Source organism: Suillus paluster (genome assembly GCF_016628075.1).
Source record: "Suillus paluster strain FC165 chromosome Unknown EDB91scaffold_10, whole genome shotgun sequence".
Lineage (NCBI taxonomy): Eukaryota > Fungi > Basidiomycota > Agaricomycetes > Boletales > Suillaceae > Suillus > Suillus paluster.
Window position 1 is genome coordinate 281,372 of NW_024537570.1, and position 21,359 is coordinate 302,730.

Genomic DNA, 21,359 nt, shown 5'->3' on the forward strand with positions numbered 1-21,359 from the left:
ATTGAATTGCTTCCACAACTCCTTCACCTCAATGGTGATTTGGAAATGGAGCAAGAAGATCGCCTAGTTCACCCCTTTAATGTCAAGCTTGGGAACATTGCTCAGGAGGGTGTCAGTTGTGATGGAGACAGTGGTTGACATTGCGGATTAGATCTTTGCAGCTTGGCAGGGAAACATGAGGTGGTAGGGCTTCAATAGGGAGCAGGGCTCATAACCTAATAAGGTAGATGCCATGATAATCCAATGAACATCACATGATGTGACACAAGCATGACACAGTGCTGCTAACTCCTGCTGAAGCTGCCGAGAATGCATACTATAATAGAAGAGCAAGTAGAGTAGAATAAAATGTAGTGAAGTACATAGATTATGTGCAGTTGTCAAGGTTGTGCTCAAGGGAAGTGTGACTCAAAGGGCTTGGCTTCAGCTTGTGCGCTGCACCCCTTACCCAAGTACGTGCCCTTAATTTCCGAGAGACAGAGGGGAAGTCCAATGGAAGTCTAGGTAGGTCCAGAGGTCAGACACAGGGGGAGTTCAGCGGAACTCCAGAAGGCTAGGAGTAAATAGAGTAGGACTACCTCAGACAAGTTCAGAGTAGAAATGGAACAGAGTTAGACTACCCTAAGGTAGAGCTGGAGATATAGTCTTAAGGATCAACCCTAAGACTTGGAGGTGGACAGGAGATCAGACTCAAGTCCCAGAGAAGCAGGAATGAGCAGAACTAAGATGATATTCAAACTGAGGAGGTACCAGAGTATTACAGAAGTTTATATACTATAGATATCATGTAAGTGTACAATGGATCAAAGAAATGAAGTCGGAAATGAAGCGAAGATGGATGGATCAGTAAGCAAAGTGGAAAGGTATACAACCGGTAGCTGGAGAGCAATATTCTAAAAGGAGATAGATGTGAGTATGGAGATGAAGGCAGAGCTCCAGGTGGACAACAGGATGGAGAAAAGGATGGAGACCCAGACTTTCATAGGGGAGAATCCGGAGTTCCAGGTCTGGAGGTGTGGGATATGACACCAGTTAGGATAGCTTGATTAACTAGTAATAAAGAGTTCAGAGGGGGCTAGGTCACAAAATTGCCAGTTCATGTGCAGCACTGGGACTCGGACCTGGATTCCTGCAAAGGTACTATCTCCAATTCCAGATTCTGTACATTGACTCCTTCCAGGCCATGGAAGCCTGAAGCTTCTGCTGTGTCTGGGCTCCCTGCTTCTGGGTGGCCATACCAGTGTTGCAGAGTGCTCAGAACAATGTGAACATTGTTTTCACATTCACCATGTTCACACTGGGTCTCATCAGGAACAATAGTGCATGGTACTGGCAGGAGAGGGTCCATCTCCCTCAATGTCAATTCCAGCCTCTGGTGTGTGAGTGTGTCCAGACTCACATTTTCCTTGTTACTAACATCATCTCCTTCTGCAGTTTTCGCTTTTTTTGACCTGAAATTTGCAGTCCATATGCTGTATACGTGTTTTGGCTGTGTCATTGCAAGGCAATGTCTTTCCTCGGCAGAGTGGTGGCAAAATCAAGCCAGCAGAGTTGCAGCACTGTTTCACTTCTGGCACTGTCAGTTTCACCATTTCTGTTAGGTACTGTGCCGGCTCAAGAGGCAGAGGGGTCGGGGCTTGGCTTCAGCTCTTGCACTGCGCCCTTAGCTGAGTATGTGCCCCAAATTTGGAGCAGGTCCAACGTTGTCCGACGGTAGGATGAGTGGACCGCTTGGGTCCACTTTGAGGGTCAGGGAGTAAGAGCTGCTAGCGGCGGACCGACTAGGAGTGGAGTGGAGAAGGTGGGGAATGATGTGGAGGGTGGATAGGAACCAGGGAGATATTTTGATAGGAGTGGAGATGGCGGAGGATAATGCAGAGGATAAGAAAAGGGATGATAGGAGGATATTGATAGGGGCGGGGTAATAAGGGAAAGACTTAGAGCATGGCTCTAAGTCAGAGTGGAGGGTCGGAGGTGACAACAAGTTGAGACTTGTGTCCAGAGGAGGCAAGGTCCGACTGAGAATTCTCACAAGATGTAACTGCGAGAAGACAAGTAATATTAAGACTAAAAAAAATCTCTAAGTACAGGATATGTTATATACTTCTATGTGTGAGGCAGTGATCAGGATAACTATGTAGTAAAGCTATGTACCAAGGATATAGTTTGTAAGTACTTTACATAGGCAAAGACATAAGTCAGAGCGGATATCAATATGTACGCGTCAGATCAGCGATCAGGTGGTAATAGGAATTACCGGTGATCCGGAAGTGAGGGTCTATGTACCGAAAAGGAAAGCATATATCTAAAAGGGGAAAGAGGTCCAGTTGAATGGAGAGATTATGGAAGGGGGCCGGTCAAGCGGTCAAGCGGAACGTAGGGCGGAATGTGGACTTGTGATTGGGCGGAGCGGAGGATGAATGGAGCGGAGGGGGTCGGAAAGCGGAGCGGATATTGATATGGGAGCGGTCGGATCAGGTATATGACAATTTCATTAATAGTGCTCTCAATTCTTCATGTATCACAAATTCACTGTGCTATATTGTTCAATACTGTACTCTCAACAGGATAGCAGAACAAATTTCTCATATGTGTCATTGGCAAGTTGCTATCAATTGTGCAAGGAGTAGTCACAATTTCATCACACTGGTCATGTGACATTCATTGGATTATTATGGCATCTACCTGAGAAGTATAACCTCAGCAGTGCATGACTATATGAAGATAGTATACTCAGTTGCACACTTGATAGAGAGACAATGCTTTAACATTACCTATATGAAGATGGTATACTGTAGGTAATCAGCATAAGTACAAGTATAACAAATATAAGGAACAATGTTGGTACTAACCTCAGTCACACACTCAATAGAGAGACAATGCCTAAGGTACAAATCACATATCATAGTGAACTAAATATGAAACGGCATAGAAACAACATAAATTTACTATATGGCTAATCATGCACTGTGTGCTTGGTATATTGGACAACTGTTAGAGACTGTGCTCGGACAGAGAAGCAGAGGGGTCAGGGCTTGGCTTCAGCTCTTGTGCTGCGCCCTTAGCCAAGTGCATGCCCTGAATTTGGAGCGGGTCTGACAATGTCTGACAATAGGATGGGCAGACCACTTTGGTCCGCTTGGCAGGTTGGGAGGTAAATGCTACTAGCAGTAATCCGACTAGGAGCAGAGCAGAAGAGGTAGAGGAAGTTTATTGGGATGGAGGGGAGTATGGGGATTGATTGGTGGAGTCAGAGAGGTAAGAGCAAATACTTAGAGCACAGCTCTAAGTTGGAGCGGAGGGTCAGAGGTGACAACAAGGTAAACTTGTGTCTGGAGAGGGAGCAAAGTCCTATGGAGAATTCCCACTAGTAGAGACAGTGGGAAGACAAGTAATATTAAGACTGGGGAGTAGCTATGTACAGGAGGTGTTTTTATATACTTCTTTGTAGGAGGCAGTGACTAGCAGTCCTTGGTATGAGGCTATGTACTAAGTACACAATTTGTAAGTGAACACTGGTGGAAAACATAGGTTGGAGTGGATATCAATATGTATGCATCGGATCAGTTAGTCAAGCGGTTATTGGAAGTACCAGTGATCCGGGAAGTAAGTACTATGTGCAAATGGGGAAAGTATATACCTAAATGGGGAGAGGAGTTTACAGTAGAATGGACAATGTGGAAGACAACCGATGAGGCGGTCAAGCGGAACCATAGGAGCGGATATGGGAGCCAACTGGGTCAGGCGGAGGGCGGATGGAGCAGAGATGGTAGGAAAGTGGGGGGAAGTATGAGGTCAGGCAGAGCAGATATTAATATTGGAGGAGCAGTTGGATCAGGTATATGACAACAACTGACAGTCACAGCAGGCACTGGAGTGAAGATATATGAGCAAATGTGTAAGAGTGAAACATACAATGGTAAGATAATGATTTCGGTCAAAACATGTCCAAACAACTTGCTACTTCCAACACATCCATTGTGACTTGACAGACGCAAACATCTTATCCCACTTGTTTGGTGCTCTGTCACTCCCCAATTTGCATGCACTTCAAGTTGAAGATAGTAATGAAGAAACGCCATGGCTTCATGAGGAGTTCCAGGCATTCTTGGAAAGGTGAAGTTGTCCCCTGGAGAGCCTGATCTTCGACACCAGAGTCATAGCAACAGATGAGCAACGGGTGGAGTACATTGTCCTTATTCCGTCCCTCAAAGTACTACTATTGCCATAATCCTGAGCATCTTGATAGCTTTTGTATGGGACATGTTACACACTGTTTCGGGCTTCATGTACTTTGAATACCAGCCTCGTAGGGTATTCCTCTCCTGTTATGCACTCAGAGAATCAGTCGCCAAGCTCAAAGACTGGTATGACAATATCCCCACTCCAGTATTGTTTTTACAGCAATATTTATGTTGGTGTGTTAAGTATACTGCACAGATGTCATCCCAAGGCTGCTGCCAGTGTACATACAACTCGATTGAAACTGAACATAGATAGTACAGATCGAGGGGAACAGGGTGACAAGAGTATTACAATAGAAAAAAAAAATCAATTCCAACCTAAATTTTCCACCCTCCAGCGAGCCCCATCACATTGTCTGGATCAACAGCCTTCTTGATATCCTGCAGACGAGCCAGATTATCCCCGTAGATATCCTCTATGCTTGTGGAAGGATCTGCATTATTGGGATACGCAACCACATTTGCAACGTCCTGCCCTGCAGCAATCGCTAGCTGTTTTATGTAATTGGAACTGGCAGTAACGGCATCATATACGAGGTCATCGTCACGTGAATCATTCCATGCATAGAATAGCGCCAGGAATGAGTAGCCTCGTTCACGTGAATCCGGGTACGCAGATGGCGTATCGGCGTGGTCGTAAATCGAAGTAAGGTAGGTCCTCAACTCATAAGTGACCACAGTTGCGCTATTTCCTAGTTTGTCGCCGTTGAACTAGCCGCTCGTGTCAGCAGACGACCTAAATCAAAATATATGATACTCACGAGAACTTCCTTGGCAACGTCGTCCAACAAGGACTCCGTCCACTCTTCGATCGCTATGACATTGAATACACCTCTGTTTCGCTGTGAGTATAAGCTGGGCATAAGACCAAAAAATTACCTAAGGTCAGGTGTACTCGGCAGCTCAGTTTTGATCATGCTTGCGAAGGACCGAGTAGAGACGTATTGATCGACGTGCGGGATCGCCAAGAAGTCGTCAAATATACCATCTGGGTAAGTAGGTGCATTATAAAACAATGTGCATGTCATGACGAGCTACGCAGCAGCGCGTTAACCCGCGACCCCACGTAAATTGCCTTTGGAACATGCTTACCTTTCCAGAGACATACTTATATACAGAATACATCGACGCCTTGGGATCTATAACGTTTGCAGCGAATTTGGCGGTGGCAGCTTTTACTGCTTTGAGTTGATCTTGATCGTATGCGATACTTCCACCCTATTTATAGTGGTCAGTGCTGTACGAAACGCTGTAGTCTGACGTCTCACCCAAACTTGAGATTGAGGATATGTTTTGAGAGTGACGTAGGTAACAATTCCCTACGAGGGTGTTAGTCCAAGGTTGCATAGGGTACTTCTTCAGAGGATCACGCACAAAGTTATTCAAACCTCCCTTCGCAGTGACAGGAGAGATTAAAACATCGACAATGTAGATGACGAACAACGCACCCGCAAGCCGAAGAATAAATCTGGATTGCTACTGGTGACTGTAGTCACCGTGCCATTAGGCAAGACAAGTTCGTACGCGACCACATTGTCAATTGCCAGTCCATACTGGTTTGTCAGATACGAATATCCTGATCAAATGACACAACGTGAGATCGCATTTGAATCATCCGGCAACGTTCATACCTCCACCAAGTACGATGCCGCCAACTCCAACGCCAGCGACTTTCCCTCCTACAACATTCACGCCGTATTTTTCCAGCATTCGATAGACGACATCCCATGTCGCACCAGTGCCAACAGTTGCTGTCTGGGAATCTGGGTCAAATGTGACGTCTGAGAACAAAGACATCGCGATCTGAACGCCTGGGGTCGACGAAAAGCCTGGGTTGGACGCGTGACCACCGCTTTTGATCTATTTGATTCTTGTGAAATAAAGCGCAAGCTGAAGAGGTCATTGCTCACTGCAAACGGCGTCCTGGTGTCTCCCAAAATTTTGAGCTGTGGGATGAGATTAATTTGGCACGAGGTCTTTATTTCAGCAACACGAACCGCTTTCGCGAGGTCCTCAGTGGTTCCAGGTTCGAAAGAGCAAGCAGAGACTTGACTGCTCGAAGATATCCAATGATGATTATCCTTCATGTAGGAAGACGATCCTGTCCGAGATGTTTAGCCTCATTCACACTTGGTCTTGGTAGTACCAAGTAGTACATACCATTGTAATAAACTGCGGATTTCGAAGAGATGGAGCCCGCGATCTCCGAACAAGCAGCAGTGTCACGAAGTATATTCCTGATACCGAGTAAACCTGAAGACGCAAGTCCCCATATGGCTGCAAGCACGAAGGATATACTAGCAAAGATTAGCATCTCGACGGGCAGACGGGGAGAATGAGACATACGAGTCCTGCTGGACACTTTATGTAGCTAAGGTGTCAGGGCTTCTATTCGGATTAAGTACTCTGCACGAACCGCACACTCTATAGTACCCTATGGATGCCGTGAGGGTGTTCGGAGTGTGTAGTGCCCTGTTAGCATTCCGAAGTAGATCGGCTCCAAACAGGGTAGGAAACACAGGTTCCTGAACGCATCAATTACATCAGTGGCAAAGACCTCAACCACCGCTCGGTAAGTTTCACCGCCCTCGCGCATGCCCATTCTGCGCTGTTCTGCCACGTTTGCATCACTCCCTTAAACGTCCAGCGCTGACACCGCCAACAGAAACCACCGCTGCTGCCCCAAACCCCTCCGCGAGCTTTCGCTTTCTACAGCCTACGGACATCAGTACCGACGGATAGACCTCGACTGGAGTCACCGCACCGACGCTTATGATTGAGCGCATTCCTTTGGGCAGCGCTTCCCCATATACCAATTTGACATCCTCATCCTCGTGTCCCACCCTCTCCCATACAGTCTTCCAGAAATTGGGTGTGTAGTGAAGCCTCTCCTTGAGAGTGTTCTGTTCTTTACACATCAAGAAATTTTAATTGTGAACCAACTTAAATTTTCGTGTCTTTGGTTTACCGGTCGTGATGCGCTGTTCCGAAAAAAAATACCGGCGGCGACGGCCTAGCCAAGCTGCAGGAAGGAGCAGGAGCAGGATTGGTGTCAAGGGTTATAGGCAGGATGCAGAGAGATGGCGGCATTCATAGGCACTAGGATTGGAGAAAAAGGCAGAGGATGTTGTGCACAAAGACCGCGAGCTCGACAAGTAGGACAACGAAGACATGTAATTGGGACAATAAAGACGATAATACACGAAAAAATATTTGTGCCTTTCTCCGACGCAGTTTGCGGGGTCCAACCTTTACTAAATAACGTCAGTCGAATGGTAACATGCTTTCTGAAAGATAGGGAGGCAATCTATCTCGCAATGCTAACAGGTCACACATCACTCGCCTGGAGGCCCATCAGATTTCACGAAAGCGGATTGTCAAGGAGCGGATCTTCATCGGGTACGAATTCAATTTATAATTTCGGGTCCCGTATTTGGAGGACGTTTCGGCATATTGATTCCTTGTATGTATAGGGAGAGATTGTAGCCACCACTGTCGCTATGCACATTGATGATTGGAATACTTACAGTGTGTTGCATATGAGATTGCAGTGCGTGTTTTTCAAAACTCGGCCTCGCTACCTTTACCGGCACTTGTATACCATAATTAGATGTCACATCTTGTAATACGGCGTCTGTGTGAGTGACTCAGTGCTTTGACCACCATCAGCATCGACCTGCGGTCCAACACACCACATGTGAGTCTTTGCACTTTCGCTACTTACGAACGACTTTGACCTGTTGTTTTTTGACCAGATGGATACTGTTAGTCATTCTAACCTATCTGCCGCATTCTCGGCTCACGGTGACCTGACTAGCGAGTTGCTTGCAGTTCAATATCTTGGCGAAGCTCCCTTTCTGGCCTGTGCGCAGACTATACCAGTATAAAAGTGAGTGATTCGGCAATGTCTCTTCGTTCTATACTTACTTTAAATCCTCTCGATATTTACATCATGTCCTATGGACAATTTCAAGTTAATTCTGCGCCCCAGCCAGTCAGACCTATTTCACCGCGTTGTCCGTCGAACGGTTGGATAAACAATGGAGGTTGGATTGGTAAGTTGTGTTCTCTTTGTTCATTGTTATTCACTGATCCGTTCCCAGATGGATATGGGGGGGGGGGGGTTGAATCCTGGGCAACATGATAAAAATGTTCTCCCTTGGGCCATCGTGCACTTTCATTGGAAGGTCTTTATCTTGTTGCTTCAATTTCGTTTTGCCTCATTGGGTGAGGTAAGTAGTGTATTGTCCTTTACATGCAATTATCGCTCAGCGGATAGAACGTCGAGCACGAAGATTTGCTTGACGCATACAGAAGGAACAAATAATGCACCATTACCTGCAGCTCTATGAAGTTCCTCTTTATCCAAGAGATATTGAAGGAGGCGTTGTTCTACTGTTTTTACTTCACCTTACAGGTGCGAGCCACATGTGTTATCTCCTATAATCACTGTAATTATGTGGGAGTCACAGGCGGGGATGATGCCATGAATTGGTGGTTCGTCCCGAACCGGTTCTTCGTTGGGGCGGCGATATTATCCAAGCGTCAAGGTTTCTCATACAACCTCAGGATAATTCTGCAACATGCGCCTGAGTTCTGATTCCGGAATCCTCGTCTCAAACTCAATTGCGCACGGCCGTTTTGACATCCCCACGTTCATGAACCCCATGTCATCCAACGGCTTCGTGGGATCGAGAGCAAGCCGGAAGGCCCAAAGAATAAGAAGCGAGTTGATGAATACCGATCTTCATTGGTCGAAGTGAGCTCGGAAGATGATGTACGTGGAAGGATAGCTTTACCTGTTTGCAACATGTTGACCGGGACATGCACTGGAAGAAAAGTTATGCAAGAACGAATAACTGAAAGACGGTGCATACCGCCGGCCAAACCCATAGACAAATAATTTTAGATCGTCTCTCAGGCGACCTTGGTCATCAATCCAGCGGTGAGGCTTGAATACGCAAGGCTCAGGGTAGACTTCTGGATCTCGAGAAATGGACCTAAGGCAATAACCATCAGTCCTATCATATTTTAAAGCACGATGCTTACCATTGGTTGCCGAATACTGTAGTCCCCGCTGGAATACAATAGTTTCCCTGATGCCAGATCATCATTTGCATGATAGCTGTTTCGGACATTACTTGCCCAAATCACGTCTTGGGTTGTTCGGTGAGCCAATCCTGTAGTGTAAATGTTGTAGACTTCAGGGACGGAATCAAAACGGAAGTGCGCACCATCAGGAACAGTGGGTCTCCATCTCAGAGCCTCAGAAATGAAGGCGCACAGGCGAGGAAGGGATTCTTGGTCGGAAAAGGTCGGCGCTTTAGTGCAAAAATCATTGTGAATTGGATCTACATAACTGCAATATGGAGTCGAGCTACCTCGGTGCCTTCCAATGACCGCATCAAGCTCGGCCTGAACTATAGTTTGCTCCTCCGGGAAACAAGAGGCTGCCATGAGCACCGTGCATATCGATAAAGAAGTCTTTCACCTGTTTTTAGCCACACGTCTTCAGAGACAACAGAACAACGCCTCACCGAACTTGATCCAGCTGCAAACAAGGCACCAGCAAGCGAGGCCATTTCAGCCTCTGAGAGATTGCCACTTTCTAGCATATATTTCGTGAACGAAGGGCCGATGTTCACATTGCTCTGCTGCGGAACAACTCAGACATTTCATGTAAGAATTGGCAAGGTAATACATACCATTTGCTCTTTCACGCCGTTCAGATGACCCATGTTGAATTTCGTGGTCCTCTCAAACCACGGCTTTAATTCTCGGCCATACCAAGGAAGGTATTTGAGCCAAGGGATCGTGTCCACCAGGTAAGCACCAGGACGGACGATTGTTCTAGACACCCTGAGGAGTTCGTTAATCTCAACGACTTCAGGATCAGTCGAATACGTGGGCGTAGTCTTCCCATACACAACTTTAGTGATTGTCGTCATAGCATAACTTCAAAATAGCTGTGAATAATGCACTATTATAACCGAAAGCGCTTACGTTGTCACATGGTTCTGGAAGTTGTATGGATCATGAAGGATGTCAAGGACAGTGTTCTTCGCGAGTGACATCTGCAGGGGCTGATAAGCCTCAGCTGCTTTACGTTGGAGATGCGTATGAAGTACTCTGCATCACGCTGAAAAGTGAGATAGGATAGGGGAAAGTATCGCGGACTACTAACCTACGCATGCGAAGAAACCTTTCCCCAAAGGGTGCAAAGGCGATGCTAATTCCGCCGCTCAACATTTCTCCAGCAGCAATCCTGCGAGGACGATCAACTAGTGATTTGCCCTGATTCTCCATGATATCTACCACGGCCTGAAACAGGATGTTGAGATTGGATATGAGAAACTCGGCGTGGAGGGACTGACTTCATAACGGCCGATAATAACGATCTTCTCAAGTCCTGACCGAATGGTGATTAGAGGACCGTATTCATCGATCCATCCCGCTACAGTGAGAAATGAGCTAATCGGCGATAAGACACAGTCAGAAAGCAACGGTCAACTATGAAACTTTACCTGCGAGGCGGCAGTAAGTGTCCACGAAGTCTCCAAGTGGGAGGGGATGGTGGGAGAGGAAGGCCACTCTTTGATGTAGGAAGGTAAACCCGAGCAATTATTCCTATTATCCCAAGACAAGCTACAGCACGGAGGACGAGCTGCATGTTGTCAGATATCGACAGGCTAGGTGGATGCAGCATGGCTGATGGGAGGAGCGCAAGGAAGGCTTGGAGGGAACTCATCGTAAGTTACGGGGCATTCAAGTTATGAACGACTCTTTTTAATTACCGTGTAGCTATCCTGAGATGGGTCACCTGTACCCAGGGTGGATATGACACTGCTGGCCTGTAATAGTATATTAGTACGTGGCAGAACCCAACCACCAAGAGAGCGACGGACATACTTGTCACACCCCATTTCAAAATACACCCAGAGTAGGGCGATGATGCCGACGGATGCCACAACGGGGCCCCGCTTGTAATTCATTTGGAAAGTATACTCGTTCTATTCCATTGGTGCCACGTCTTGAGGGACTCGAATCCGTCGATGTTGCGTCGATAGGAGAGCGGTCCGGGTATACGTGGCTCCCCGGTTATTATGTGTAAGAGTCAGTTGGCAAGTAAACCCCGGGGGAAAGGGCGAGCGTTCGGAGTCGGGGTCGCCGATATCTACCTGGCTGTCGTCGGCTCGAAACTGGAAAGTTGTATTCTACCTCAACGGCACTCGGGAGCGCTCGGAGGATTTCGGGCGGATATGAGGGTTTGTCCTACGTTGATGGAACGGTTCCAAGCTCTATGCTTGTTGAAGATGAGTCTTTTGTTTTTGTTTCGATTTCCTTGTGTGACTCAGGGGTAATGCCAACCTCGGTGTCGATTGTTAGCAGCGTTGCTATAGTTGCAGGCGTGTCGAGTGAGACTAGTTGGTGAGGGAAAGATACGGGTTAGCAATATGAATCATCGTAGTATGAGGCATGCACCAATTGTTAGCCGTACTCTCGTTCGCCTAGATTGATCTCTTGTTGCGACTCTTACCTGGGAGAGGAGAGTGCTATCAAGTTGCTGCTGGCACGCAGTTACTGGCATAGGTAGAGTTAAGCCAGCGAGACACCAGGTGTCAACATCTACAACTACATCCCAGTCGTCTGTACTTAGTTCAGTGCCCACTGTCTTGGTATGGGAGGTCATACAATAAACCCGGTTCTACCTACCGATTCAAGCGATACCATCAGCCGGGAAAGAAAACAGCTAGTCGAATGAGGCAAGGGAGGACGCGGAGGCTACGCCGGTCCAGCCAACGTAGGCCTCTCTTCCCTCGCCATCAGTGGGTTTGAGGTAGACAGCAAGTGTTTGTGAACGCTGTATATAAAATTGTTCCAATCAAAGATAGAATAATAAAATGCCAGGGTGTGGCATGCTATGCGAACACTCAATCTGTCTCTCGAGAAGGGGACCGTATATTGATATTGGGAGATTGATCAGCGATGATTTCAGCGATACAAACTGCACTCTTGCCCGCCGGGGTATTTTGTGGACGACCGATTGGATCATCACTGAATAAGTATCAGAATTGTCTCTACGAGTCGGAATGAAGATCACTCACCGGTAACCCTTCAAGCTTAGCATCGTACTCGGTGGGGATACTATGAGTCATGTCTCCGTATATACATCAACCGCGTTATTGATGTTTGTTTTGCGACGTTGGCCGTGACTCGTCTCAGAACGTACGTTGTCCTTCGCATTAGCAACTTGAACAACATACATTTTACCTGTCGCTCTCACACTCGAGTCTCGTATAAGTACTACACGCAAAGAAACATCTCCCTAACCGCGCACGACACTTTGTTTACTGTCGCTTAATGTTTCGTACGTCTCCATTTTACTGACTGTCAAATACTTAGCACTTTCCTATTGAATACTCCTTTCCTTTCTTGTCTTTATAGTATGCGAACTTGATCTTCATATCTGGGCTTGTGTGGCAGCATATATTTATATCTCGCAATTCCAGAGGACCTCTTCAGCCAGGTCGCGTTCTCGCTGGTAACGCGTTATTGTGCTGTTGGGGCCTTCAACGAGCTTCCCACTGTCAGTGCGTGGAATATTTAAACGGAATCAGCACCATAGTATCGCGTTAGCAAACGAAATGCAGACGGCCAACTCAGAAACCGATTTCTCAACCGTCTCAGCTATCATTGGTGCACTGAAAAACATCGTAAGTGCCCAATTTTATTGTCACTCCAAGTAATAACCATTTGCTTCAGCTCACTCGTTCACAAGTGATCGTATGTCTATTGCAACACATCAGCGCCATGTTATTGACAATATCAATGACCAGATCCCAGACCTTGAAACACCATACTCCAAATTCCCCAATACCGACCACTCTGCCACTGAGCACAAAGATCAGAGTATCATCGTTATCATCTCCAAGCGCCAGCGGCAGTTAGATGCAGTCTCGCTCGAGATCTCAGGTCTAGAAACCGTGATATGTAGGATACAAAATCTTCATCAGCAACTCATCAAAAAGAAAGACAAGATCGCCCAGTCGATTAATTTGCACAAAGGACTTGTATCTTCTCTCTGGCGCTTGCCAACTGAAGTCCTATGCCAAATTTTCGACCTCTGTGTCCCGGAAACCAGATTCTTGTTACCCCCGTCAAGGCTAAACGCTCCCATGTTGTTGACCGAAATATGCCGACGGTGGAGGGAGGTTGCTGTGAGCATGCCCCGATTGTGGTGCAGGCTGTCTGCGACGGTCGACGACAGAGACTGGCAGCGGGCAGCGTTCTGCTATGAGTCATGGCTCAAGCGGCCGCAGGGACTCCCGCTCTCGTTGGCACTCAAGTGCTCCAATGATCATTCGGCCAAGCTACGGAGCCTTCTTCAGCCTCACATCGATAAAATCTCGTCTCTATCTATCTATTTTGTCTACGGTGCCGACAAACCGGAACTTATGTTAACAGACCTCCAAGCACTGGAGAAACTGACCATAGGCATGCACGATTATCATATTATGCCAGCTATCACACACTCTATCTCGCAACTGCCGATCACTATGCGCAGTCTCAAGGTAACGGGGCCGTTGTTCGACCTCCAGCGCTTATCTTCTTTCAATACTATATGGGCCCACCTAACAAATGTTGAGATTGCCATACGTGAACCGCATGCAGTCCTCCATTTGCTCCAGCTATCTCCCAACCTCTCCTCGTTAACGATTCGCGCGGCATTCAACCAAACACAAACCTTAGAGCCATTCACACACGCTGAAATTCAATCCTTACGCGTCGCCTATGATTCTGGGCTGACACGCCCTTTGTCCCACCTGTTCGATGCTCTATCACTCCCAAATTTGCGCGTGCTTGAAGCTCGCTGCCGTGCACGGTGGACGTATAAGCATGAGGAATTGAAGGCGTTCTTAGTTCGGTCAAAGTGTCCCCTGAAGAACCTGATTTTCGGTGGTCGGGTGATGATGACAGATGAGGAGCGAGCGGAATATGTTTCCCTTATTCCTTCCCTCGAAGTAGTAGTGGATCCTAGTGATAAATATTTTGCATGAGACTCAGCCTTTGACGAGATGATTGTGTTGGCCTTGGCTGTAGATGTAGATATAAGTTGATTATGTGTTGTTCAATATTCGTTGCGTCTCACGAAACTCGAAGCGCTTGACATGGAGCGCTGGTCCGAGAGGTGGGATCAACAAAATAGAATTGCTGCAGTCGTACAATAGAATCAGACTAATAGGAAAATAATATGATTCGCGAAGCCAACAGTGGGACATGGCAAAACATCAGAAACAAAAATAGTCGTCAAACTCTATCCAGTTTTTTCCTGCGAACCACTGTACCCCCGCAAGGGCCTTGCAATCAACCTTGTGACCATCAACCCAGGCTTTCTTCTGACAATCCTAAGCAATGGGATCAAACACACAACTTTAATTACGATATAATACAGCTGATGCTCACCTCTCCACAATACGACGCCTGTTTGCAGCGGGAACACAAGCGCAAGCAGTGCCTATTTTCAGAGGTGTTCTCCTTACCACAGGAACCACAGTGTCTTGGCTGACCTCTGTGTGCAGCGATATCATCGCTGGCACTCAGTAGTTGCTCGAGTGAGCACGGTATGATTTTGATGTTGGAGGCATTTTCAACACGTAGTCCGACGCTCATGTCTAGGAATCCATGTTGCTCGCCATATAACACAGCAACCGTGTGGCCTTTCTTGACTTGGGGAGCAAGCGCTCGTCCGCGATCGTCTGTGTGTAGCGCGACGGTAATGACCTGTCCATCCTTATCCTTGACATATAATAGAACTCGTGCAAGCCCGATGAAATCGACGATCTCGCCGAGGAAACACCAGTGCTGGCTGGGTGCAAATCCAAATGGGCCCTCATCCCAGTAAATGAGATCAATTTCAGCCTCATCCGGAAGGCCGTTGAATGGTGGAAAGTTGACGCGATTGCGCAGGATACTTTGGGGTTTCTTGTTCCTTGGCATGGTTTGGTGCAGTGAACTGAATCAAATTTCAGCTTCTCATAGTAGACATTGACGAAGAAATACCAGACCTACAGTGATGTTCCGTGTATCGGAAGCTGCTTCAAGTTGTACGGGACGATGTAACGAGTCTCAAGACTATTCAGACTGAGGTAGGATGATAAAGGCAGGAATTGAGTGCTCGGAGGACAGCTGACGAGCATTGGACGAACCTGCAAGATCTTAAATCCTAGTCCTGTGCCGTAAAATAATGTGGCTCAGAAACAAGGAACAAAGAACAAAGAACTCGCTACGCGGTGTGCGGCGCTTCAATGTCGTGGTAGAGACCTTTGTGCAGATCTGGTAACCAATAGTTAAGATATTCAAATCTGCGAGCACTACCATTTCTGTCATAAAAATAAAATCCTGACTGTACGTCTGACAGGCGGCAGGCCTAGTCGCGGCCTTGGAGGATGTTGTTCTAGACACAACATTTGCCCCTAAAACGTGTGGTTCAAAGTAAAGGTCCTTACAAACAGCCGCAAACAACCGACTTCACTTCTTCTGGACATCCACATTATGACATGATCCAGGACCATTGAATTCAGGAGAAGATGGCAACCGTTTCGCTGGACGAAGAAGTTCGACTGTACGCGAGCAATGCGGAATGAGAAAAATACAATTTTGGTACCTTGTACGGGATCATAATCGCGCTCGACTACCTTGAGGGTGCCTATGTTCGTGATGCAATTACCGCAGTACATTATGTTCCCATCCTAAATTCAACTCATGTCAGACTTAGGAATACATACGCTGCAAGAAATACTCTCCTGCGTGCACGCGTCTTCTCACAATATATGATCATGCTCAAGCTGGTCAAGACTCTGTTCCCTCCATTGAGTAGTTCATGACGGGATATTGGATGGATAAGTATTACATCGCGTACGGGTTGGCGTACCTCTGACTGGGAGGTGGATCGCAGAGACCACACAGGTTGGTATTTTGTTTCGAGTCTTTCACTTTCCAACCAATAGCGCAGAATTTTATCACCTTTATGGATGCGTTGAAGCTTAGGCTACGCGCAAAGGGTCAGCTTCACCCGATCTTGCAGGAGCTTGTCACGGGGTATGTTAGGTTCAAGGAGAGCAAGAATTGGGAGGGACGGAGCAAAATGGTCAGCTGGTGCGTCCAATTCCGTTGCTCGCTTGGCTTAATATCTTGGGCTCGCATTTGGGATATCAGGCTTATTACTTTGAACATCATGAAGGCATCCGAAGAAACCACCGAAGAACAATCCCGGCAGGTGAGTTCGCGACCTTTGCTGATGTGTATGCGATTCATGCTGGTATTTTCATAGCTCTTATTTGATGTGGATCATGCATACGCCGAATTCTCTGAGCAGCGATATACACGGTCCTTGGGACCCTTACAGGACCAGCCAGGCACACCGCGTGTCTTGACGGATTTCCTGGGCAGCTGGGCTGCGGAGCGCCTATTTCTTGACGACGAGGGGCTATGGTCCCAATACAGTCAAGGTATCTCGGAATACATGTCGTCACCGTCATCATGATGCATATGGGTCCACTGATGAGTGATAAGCATCACACTACCAGTCAGAGCGCTCAGCTGCTGTGTAACGTTTTCATGTTCTAGCGTACACGATGCCGTAAATCATGATGAACTGATTGTGACATTGAGCGGTCAATGTGAAGATCCTAGGACCCTCGAATATGTGGCGCAAGCAAATTCACTTCCTCAGCTTAAACCTAGGTCCATGGTACAACGCTATATAAAAGTATATTTGTGAGCCTTGTTCATGTGCTCGCAACTATGTCACTTCTCATGCATGTAGCTTCACTACGTTGGGATACTGTTCGCTGTGTGAGTTGCAGTATCTCAATGAAGCTTCGTAGTTGACTATTGATAATTCGCTACTCTGTAGGTGGTTGGTGCCGATTTTCCATCATACAGTCTCGACCGTTGTGCTTGGGAGTCTGCAGACCATTTACAAGACTGACAGCATACGGTTCCTTTGTCTCTAATATACTTATCAACTCTGATTTGCCTCTGTCCAGGAGTTCGTCTGGACAAGAAACTGCATACTCTGCTGAATCCTGCCTAAGATAATATCTGATCCATAGATGTGGGTATCACCATCATTTCCTTGATGCGTCTTTTGCTAGGCTCTATTAAATACGAAGCACAGATATGGGCTGAGTATGCGAGCTCTGTCGCTGTGGACGGTGAGTGTTTTCCGCCAGTAATGAATTCGAGAGGGGTTGATGAATACTTACAGCAGTTATGTTGATGCGTCTATTTCTAGTATCCGCGATCAAAGATTGTAATCGGATCACTCTTTGTGCTTTTTGCGAATTTGTGTGCTGGGATCTTGATAGGCCTAGCTGTCGGTGCGAATAGCAGTTTGGTCGGTGAGTGACTTGCTTCGGGCGAGCGTCGTTGTGGAAAGTGACGGATTGGATGTTCCAGGTGAAGACGGCATATATTCGGGGACTTACAACTGTTCCTTAAATCTGAACCCTCCATTGACCCACCATGCGATTCTGCCGACTTTCGTTTGAGAGAATTTCGCATTTGGTCTCGAGTTGACACTGGGCTTATGCAAAGCTCGATAGCTATATTGTGTCTAATTGCTTTCCCATTTTTGATATCCTGCCTCTTAACGAAGTGATAATTTTTCTTTTTTTCTTATATGCCACTTAAAAGTTCTGAACTAGTTACACGCCCGCTCATTTACAATTGTGTCGGCCGATTGCTCCTCAACATCCAGCAATTCGTTGTCATGCCAAGGCTTGTCCTCTACATCCGAGAATTTTATGAAAAGGACGTGAAAATAGGCGAGAGTGTGATAGATCCAGAGACGTGGTCTTCGTCATCCCTTGGGAAACGTCTTACTTGAATTACCTCTTGGCGGTCACAAATTTTGATTTAGCAGAAGGGCTTGGTCTCGACTCTCTGGTGGCTGACCTAACGCACATGTAGCGCAATAGCTATCCCCATTATCCAATTGCAAGCCGTTGATGAGCATGCACAGGGAACATTTCGGGCCATCTGTGGCTGTGCCATTCCATATATAAGAGTGTCAGACACTAGCAATTGACGCGACCGCAGCTGGCTGTGTCTCCCGCGTCCATATAGGATATATACATAACCCTACGTTTTTACTTTTCATTTTCAGAACTGATGTCGCCAACGAACTCTTTTCGCCCAGCTGAGTCCTCGAGCCTGGCAGACCCTTTATCAGGCGCTCATGATGCTGTACCACCACACATGATCCAACCAAACGATCCATTCGGCCTTGAGGAGGAAATGCCCCCAGCATACACCCCATCTGCAGACACTTACCATGGAGAGACCACAGTGGAAGTCGGTCCTCGCAGACCCTTCCAACAACCCCCACGACCTACCCACAGACCCTCGCATTCCTCTACGCATTCGCATTCATCCCATACGTCATCATCGTCATATTCTCAGCCGCAGTCACCGTCACAACAACCTCCGCAGCCGCGACCGTGGGCTACTTCTACGTCATCTTCTGGCCCAACATCATGGTCTGCGTATCCTGGTCAGCGATATCAGCGTCGAGGGGGCGGCCTGGTCGGAGCACTCTTCGATACGGTGCGCGAGGCCGTGGATGCTGTTTCGGGTGTACATACCGAGCAGATGCGGGCGCAGCAGCAGTCGCGAGCGGGCACCTATGCAGCTCCATACCCACAATCTTCTTCCTCTGGTCTGACCCAGGGCTTTAATACACCGTCTTACCAGGGCGGTCCAGGTCCAGTACATTCTGCGCAGCAGACCACTTCGCAGGAAATTCCGGACGACGGCAGTCCAACTAGAACGCCTACACCTGGGCACCCGTTGCTACATAACGGACGCCTCCTCGTGTACCCCAACAAGGACCACATATGCATCAAATGTCCGTGTATTCCCATCCTCTCGTGTCATCCTCTCACCTTCTTTTAGGCAAAAACACGGGATACAAGAATTATGATCCCTCCCACCCCTGCGGAAAGTGCTGGGAGAAATATGGGAAACTGTATGCGGGTGCATTAACCTACACACCCTGGAGCGCCGAGTCTTCTTCTCGTTCCTCCAAGTTTCAGCGTGCTCTACCCAGGTTCACCCCACCACAGGCATCGCAGCTCTCACCCCAACCCTCGTGTTATACCGGCGGGCCGCCACACGGCGCTCCCCCACAGGCACCCGTGCCTTACGGCCAGGACCTCTACGTATATAATCCAATAATAGGCTTGGGCGATTACCCACCCGTCCCGCACGCCGTTCCTGTGCGTCCGGGTGATCCACGCCTCGGGGGCCAATTTTGCTGGAAGTGTGGAGGCACAGGAACATTGCCTCTCTTGATAATTGATGTGCGACCGTGCTCAGTGTGCGGTGGAATTGGACGTATTTTGCGGTAGGTGCGTGTATGTTTGAGCAGGAGATGCTAATGTACAGTTGGAAATTGATATGATATGCTATGCTATTGATACGATATGCTATTTAGCGCTGTTTGTTAATGGTTTTTGTGCGGTACCTTCATCTGTACTAGTATGGATTCAATCATGTACTTCTTTCTGCATCAATTTCTTTGACGGTGGGCAACAGTGCCCGTACTTTCCCGCAATACTTTCGTGCTGTGGGAAAGGTTCCCCACATCAAGAGCCGCCCTTCGTGTTCCACCATCAAGTTGTTTCAAACATCGTTATGTTTCACAACAATGCCGCATATCCCAATCGACTCTGCCCCCATCAACGTGTCGTGACGTTACCCTGGTCGACCATCATGATCCTGGTTTTCATCCACACGGCCTCCCATACTCAGGTTGATGATGCAGTACGTGATAATCAGGATTCTTCCCAGTAATCAATTACTTCTCCTAATCAAGCTCCAAGCTAAAACAAGAATGATCCACCAGTTTGAGTTTGGCATTTGCAGGATCCGTCGTGGAGGTGAACTTGTCTTGCAACAGAAGATGCTCCCATTCAAAGGGAGTTGTATCTACCTCGTATGGGTGCGCTCACACAGCATGCTGATTGGCAGTGGTTTAACGTGTGATACCGTCATTCCAACACCTACACAGTAGGCTACATAGGATCTAGAGAGTCAATATAAGCATTAGACTTATAAGTAGGTTCAACTACAGTAGACTAAGGTAAACCTCATGCAAATACATCCTACATCACGTGATAATGCGTGACATTTGCGCATAATTAGGGGTGCTCAAAGTTAAAATGCCCAACGCCCAACGCCCAACCTCGTGACCAAAATGAGTATACCTAGAATAAATAGAAGTAAATACCAAGTAAAGTCACCCAAGCCTACATGATGAGATAAGCTACTTACCTAAACCTTGTCGCGCGAAGCGCTGAAACCTTCGCCAAACATCTCCCCCTAATCCTCAGCATTTCTAAACTTTTTCATACTCTTCTCGTACCTAAACCTCACTGTTCCTAAACCTTTCCATACCCCTACCTTTTTAAAGTCTTTTTTTTGTACCTAAACCATTGTGTGCCTTAGGAGACCTTTCACTTTTTATTCCTAACCCTTTCCTAACCTTCAGCAGACTATTTGAGTTGTTTTTGAGGCTCAGACATAATTTTTCTTTGTGAAATTCCAATGAAATTGAGAAAAAAACATGCAGCTACATGTTGCTACAATAAAATATATGACAAGGTTGTGGTGAGGGCTAGGAATGGCAAGGTTTAGGTAAGAGAAGAGTATGAAAAGGTTTAGGAACAGCAAGGTTTAGGTACGAGAAGAGTATGAAAAGGTTTAGAAATGCTGAGGATTAGGGGGAGACATTTGGTGAAGGTTTCAGCGCTTCGCACAACAAGGTTTAGGTAAGTAGCTTATCTCATCATGTAGGCTTGGGTGACTTTACTCAGTATTTACTTCTATTTATTCTAGGTATACTCATTTTGGTCATGAGGTTGGGCATTGGGCTTGGGCGTTGGGCATTTTAACCTTGAGCGCCCCTATTGAGCCGTCAATCTACAACGAGGCAAAATACTTAATGGCTACATGGAAAGTCTTAAAATAAAGAATTAGAATTTTTCACTTTATCCGTTTGATGGTATGAGCTCAGATGATGATGTTATGGTATTTCGGGTGTCAGTTGGC

General features: G+C 47.0%; 7 protein-coding genes across 7 annotated transcripts; 3 read left to right on the forward strand and 4 right to left on the reverse strand.

The window, feature by feature from the left end:
- Positions 1-4,562: 4,562 nt before the first annotated feature.
- Positions 4,563-6,558, reverse strand: EDB91DRAFT_1048248 (FAD-binding domain-containing protein; the record flags this gene model as incomplete). Its single annotated transcript, XM_041313382.1, has 11 exons — positions 4,563-4,955; positions 5,006-5,099; positions 5,124-5,278; positions 5,337-5,462; positions 5,513-5,563; positions 5,619-5,636; positions 5,693-5,820; positions 5,876-6,104; positions 6,155-6,190; positions 6,242-6,345; positions 6,405-6,558. 11 exons carry the CDS (start codon positions 6,556-6,558, stop codon positions 4,563-4,565), a joined length of 1,488 nt encoding a protein of 495 aa, XP_041180355.1.
- Positions 6,559-8,799: 2,241 nt separating this feature from the next.
- EDB91DRAFT_1235790 (cytochrome P450) lies at positions 8,800-10,914 on the reverse strand (the record flags this gene model as incomplete). Its single annotated transcript, XM_041321366.1, has 13 exons — positions 8,800-8,989; positions 9,044-9,073; positions 9,122-9,244; positions 9,294-9,340; positions 9,390-9,424; positions 9,479-9,565; positions 9,626-9,728; positions 9,782-9,898; positions 9,950-10,199; positions 10,248-10,373; positions 10,429-10,565; positions 10,619-10,715; positions 10,769-10,914. 13 exons carry the CDS (start codon positions 10,912-10,914, stop codon positions 8,800-8,802), a joined length of 1,488 nt encoding a protein of 495 aa, XP_041180356.1.
- Positions 10,915-11,283: 369 nt separating this feature from the next.
- EDB91DRAFT_46189 (uncharacterized protein) lies at positions 11,284-12,039 on the reverse strand. Its single transcript, XM_041327347.1, has 2 exons — positions 11,727-12,039; positions 11,284-11,665 (listed from the first exon to the last, which is right to left on the reverse strand). Exons 1-2 carry the CDS (start codon positions 11,932-11,934, stop codon positions 11,517-11,519), a joined length of 357 nt encoding a protein of 118 aa, XP_041180357.1. The 5' UTR covers positions 11,935-12,039; the 3' UTR covers positions 11,284-11,516.
- Positions 12,040-12,474: 435 nt separating this feature from the next.
- Positions 12,475-14,345, forward strand: EDB91DRAFT_1345031 (uncharacterized protein). The gene is made up of 4 exons (XM_041325833.1): positions 12,475-12,612; positions 12,690-12,958; positions 13,008-13,028; positions 13,082-14,345. Exons 2-4 carry the CDS (start codon positions 12,890-12,892, stop codon positions 14,300-14,302), a joined length of 1,311 nt encoding a protein of 436 aa, XP_041180358.1. The 5' UTR covers positions 12,475-12,612; positions 12,690-12,889; the 3' UTR covers positions 14,303-14,345.
- An 89-nt stretch (positions 14,346-14,434) lies between these two features.
- EDB91DRAFT_1114949 (uncharacterized protein) lies at positions 14,435-15,705 on the reverse strand. The gene is made up of 4 exons (XM_041317913.1): positions 15,452-15,705; positions 15,315-15,386; positions 14,709-15,258; positions 14,435-14,650 (listed from the first exon to the last, which is right to left on the reverse strand). Exons 3-4 carry the CDS (start codon positions 15,240-15,242, stop codon positions 14,534-14,536), a joined length of 651 nt encoding a protein of 216 aa, XP_041180359.1. The 5' UTR covers positions 15,243-15,258; positions 15,315-15,386; positions 15,452-15,705; the 3' UTR covers positions 14,435-14,533.
- Positions 15,706-16,272: 567 nt separating this feature from the next.
- On the forward strand, positions 16,273-16,788 carry EDB91DRAFT_1245298 (uncharacterized protein; the record flags this gene model as incomplete). Its single annotated transcript, XM_041322527.1, has 3 exons — positions 16,273-16,400; positions 16,461-16,521; positions 16,576-16,788. 3 exons carry the CDS (start codon positions 16,273-16,275, stop codon positions 16,786-16,788), a joined length of 402 nt encoding a protein of 133 aa, XP_041180360.1.
- A 1,718-nt stretch (positions 16,789-18,506) lies between these two features.
- On the forward strand, positions 18,507-19,657 carry EDB91DRAFT_1048199 (uncharacterized protein; the record flags this gene model as incomplete). Its single annotated transcript, XM_041313376.1, has 2 exons — positions 18,507-19,155; positions 19,203-19,657. 2 exons carry the CDS (start codon positions 18,507-18,509, stop codon positions 19,655-19,657), a joined length of 1,104 nt encoding a protein of 367 aa, XP_041180361.1.
- Positions 19,658-21,359: the final 1,702 nt, after the last annotated feature.